Below are 3,985 nucleotides of genomic sequence, written 5' to 3'. Positions count from 1 at the left end.
GGACTCAAAAATATCCTATTAGCTTGGACCCGGATTCGAACTTGAGACGTTCGTGTTACTAGCCTAGCCTATGGTGCTGTCTTATAATAAATAGAATGAAAAATTTTAAAGCATTATCGAGTCTACTGCCATCTTAGTTTTGATAGAGGCCTAAACGTCAAAAGTAATCATTTGGTTTTTATTAAATATTAATTTTTATTAATTCAGTTATATACTTAAAAGATGACACGATGCTCTTTTAAAGCTGTTTTAGAAAGTGCAAATATAATACCGACACCTCAACAGTGAACAGGACAGGTCTGTAATAAAAATACACAAATATAATTATAATTAATATATGCAATAACACTTTACCATTAATCACCAATTAATATTAAAAGTAAAAAAGAAAAAAAAAACGAAATGATTTATTTGTAATTATTAAAAACTATATATACATTGTATTAAATTTAGATATAACAAAAAATGTACAGTAGCAAATGTGAGTTACTGCTAGAAATATGACAAAGAAGTGTATTTAAATTGTAATAGTTATTATATATCACACTATGTAAACCATTTAATAAATCGTGTAATGAGTAATTTCAGAGATTACATGCTTTACATACACTTCATACAGGGAAATTTTCCGTCGTATTATTTGTTTATTTTGTGTCATCCTCAGTACACCCACTCCCCACTATAGTTTCCCTCAGGGTTTGATCCACTGTGGGGAAGCCACCACTCGCAATATCCCAGCCTGCAGACAGTCGCTCCACTGGAGCCAGGACATGTACATGTTGTGTACCAGTACCTGGTGTACACGCCATCCCTCTCATGTTTGTGTGGCCATCGTCCTACAGAGACCTGTTTAGGACAGCCATGAGGATGTGACACTATAACGGTTAACTTGGCCACATCAACGATTTTTCTGTATATATTTCTTACTTCCTCACATAGATAAACAAAGTAACGACATATGTTATCAAGTTCATCAACCAACTCTAAGTCACATGTCACATATCTCAACTCACACCTGTCACTTTCAATGTCTGGCCACCTAACCTCCCAGCCATCAAGACTGACCACTGGACTTTTATTGTCATCAAAACCTAAAACACACCTGGTCTGTCTCGCCTCACTGTCATCAAACACACGTGTGTGGCTGTCAACACATGAACCTCCCCCCACACTTTGCTGGGTGTGGCAGAGACTTGACACTTGGCACAACGACAAGTTCTGTCATTCTCTGTGTACTTATCCACACTCCACACCCTCCCCGTCCCTAACCTCATCACGTGACTTCCTCTGTCATTATAACATGGATATGGAACTTGAGTGCCTGGGTAAAACTCTGGTCTCTCTAGACTGGTGAATTTAGTCTTTACCTGGACAGTTACGGCTGCCAATGTTTTGATTGTCTCAAACATGAGCTCGATGTCATTGTAACGTGAGGGGAGATAATTTGTGTTGAAATCTTTAAGAGGTATAAAACCTTTGTGACCTGGATTCTTCATACAGCCAGCAACATGTTTGTGTAGATCAGCTTCTCCTCCATAGCACATCTCAGCTTCATGATTTCCTGCAGGAACATAATAGGTGCAACTTATTACAACTGTTTTTTTTTTAATTTAGGTTTAAGTATTGTCTGTTATGTTTTCATTATAATATTAGATACATTGTTTGATACTTAATTTATTGTTCACCATTAAAATCAAAATGTATGATAATGTGAAGATTGTTAACCTTTATATTTCCTATACCTTCACTTAAGAATCATATGACTTGATAGTATTAAACCTCACAAAAATGTACCTGAATTACAAAAATCTGCATTCCTAGGATTTGTTGTTTTGGCTTTTAATGTTAAAATTAGCAGCGTTTTAAAAAAAAAATGGATTTTAAAGTAGATTTTTTTTCTAAAAAATACACGAAATATGCATCTTACAATAAGAAATATAAATACTTATAGAAATAAGCCCTTACAGGTTTGCAAGTTCAATATAAAAAACATAACTTTAGTATGAAAACGTTTTATACGTCCACATAGTACTATTAGTATACAAGGCTAGTACGTATAGAATGATGTTTAGCTTCTAGGAAAAAAACAAAAGCAACTGTTGGACAAATATAAGACCAACATATAAGGTTAAATGTGTAATTTGTTGTGTTTTTCACCGTTATCGTTTGATAAAATATTGCAGGTTATAGACAAAAAAAAATTAAACATATTTTTTTCTCTTATTATTATACTCTGAATTGTTGGTTGTTGGTTTTTTCCTACACAATATACAGATAGACAACACTTATCTTTACTACTGTTTCTATTGCATAATATACATTTTTTTAAAAATACAGATAATGTATTTATCCTACCTCTAATAGCTGCTTCCATTTTCTCTTTTCCGCCTATATTTTCCATTTGTTTTATCGCTATAGAAAAAGGTACTTTATATATACAAATTAGCAATCGATGGTACTGTGCATGTGTGTTTTTACAAACAAATCGCAGAACCCTAGCCCTAGCCCTAGCCCTAGCCCTAGCCCTAGCCCTAGCCCTAGCCCTAGCCCTAGCCCTAGCCCTAGCCCTAGCCCTAGCCCTAGCCCTAGCCCTAGCCCTAGCCCTAGCCCTAGCCCTAGCCCTAGCCCTAGCCCTAACCCTAACCCTAAGCCTATCCCTAAACCTTAACCTAACCCTAGCCCTAGCCCTAGCCCTTACTCTCACCCTATCGCAGCTATTAAGGTCATTATTGAGTTTCGTATTTTCTGCCGACAAATATATTTTTCACGAGTAGTCACTTCGTAAAACAAATGCACGTAAGACATATGTAAGGATATAAGTTGGTGCAGTTTTACCTACTAGAAAGCTTAACTTTGAAAACTAACACCATTTTTACAAGCTTTTATTTAATTCACTTCCTCGTCAGTCTGTCGTCAGTCTACTATTTAAATTACTATAAAGAAAAGCGTGGGTCTCTTCCCAAATATAAGTAAAGGTATCCAATAGATACTAAAGTGACCCACGCTTTTCTTTATTGTAATTTAAATAGTAGTGTCTAATATTTAATATTTAGGAAGTAACCCACCTTTTTTAAATAGTTATTTAAATAGTTGTGTATAATTTATTTTCTACTTTTTAGTGCATTATTACATAAAAGCTTGTTATTGAAACGTTTTTTTATGAATTTTTTTTTTAAATATTCGTAGAAAAAGTGCTGGACCCCCCCCCCCTTCTATTGGCTAGCCCTCTGTATGAAGGTAATACAAATTAATATTAAACGCCTACCTTCTGCACTACACTTGAAAAAGTTTTGTAAAAATGTCTTACTGAAATTTGTTTCTTTTGTTTTAGTTAATTTTAGCAACACGTAAACTGGGTTTTCCCGATGAATATAAATAACAGTACGATAAATCCATTGAGCGAATTATTTCGAAGTTTTGGAACGCTTATTACTATTAAGAGTATACTATTAGGTCAATGAAAGGCGTACTAAAAATAATTTTTTTAAATATTTAAAGACTTTAAACTTATATTCTACTATTTGTATTTAATTTGTTATTATTATAATGTAGTATATTTTGGAGAGTGCATACTATAAGAAAAAAGTCCAGCTCTGAAAAATTCATCAATGTTCGAATTCGTCTCTTTAAACTGTCTAGTCCACTGTTGCCCAAAGGCGTAGCGACCCTTCCTGGCGCCCGGGGACACATTTTCATTTGCACCCCCCTCAAACTTTCAATTTGTTTTTCCAACCCATTTTGGCCCCCCCCCCCCTAGGGTCGGCGCCCGGTGACATATTTCTCCCGCCCCCCCCCCCCCCCCGTCGCTACGCCTCTGCTGTTGCCACATCTTCAGCTGCGAAGTCAAAGGGAAGTGGGAAGAGGGAGGGACTGGGGGTGCATCTCTTCCTAAACATTCATATTGTGATTACATTGAAAGTCAGTTTTCTAGTCTAGGGGTCAGCCGTCGAGCAAACAATGATTATAGTCCAATGTTGTTTTGTTC

The 3,985-nt window shown here is 35.8% G+C and overlaps 1 protein-coding gene across 1 annotated transcript; it reads right to left on the bottom strand.

Moving 5' to 3' along the window:
* Positions 1 to 648: 648 nt before the first annotated feature.
* LOC131947490 (uncharacterized) lies at positions 649 to 3,325 on the bottom strand. The gene is made up of 3 exons (XM_059308710.1): positions 3,266 to 3,325; positions 2,356 to 2,412; positions 649 to 1,561 (listed from the first exon to the last, which is right to left on the bottom strand). The coding sequence occupies exons 2-3, from the start codon at positions 2,399 to 2,401 to the stop codon at positions 1,092 to 1,094; spliced, it is 516 nt and encodes a 171-aa protein (XP_059164693.1). The 5' UTR covers positions 2,402 to 2,412; positions 3,266 to 3,325; the 3' UTR covers positions 649 to 1,091.
* Positions 3,326 to 3,985: the final 660 nt, after the last annotated feature.

Source organism: Physella acuta, unplaced genomic scaffold, assembly GCF_028476545.2.
Source record: "Physella acuta isolate Inbredline_101_S28 unplaced genomic scaffold, ASM2847654v3 ptg000595l, whole genome shotgun sequence".
NCBI classification, from domain to species: Eukaryota; Metazoa; Mollusca; class Gastropoda; family Physidae; genus Physella; species Physella acuta.
The sequence above is the reverse complement of the archived record's forward strand: the minus strand, read 5'-3'. Positions and strand labels throughout refer to the sequence as shown.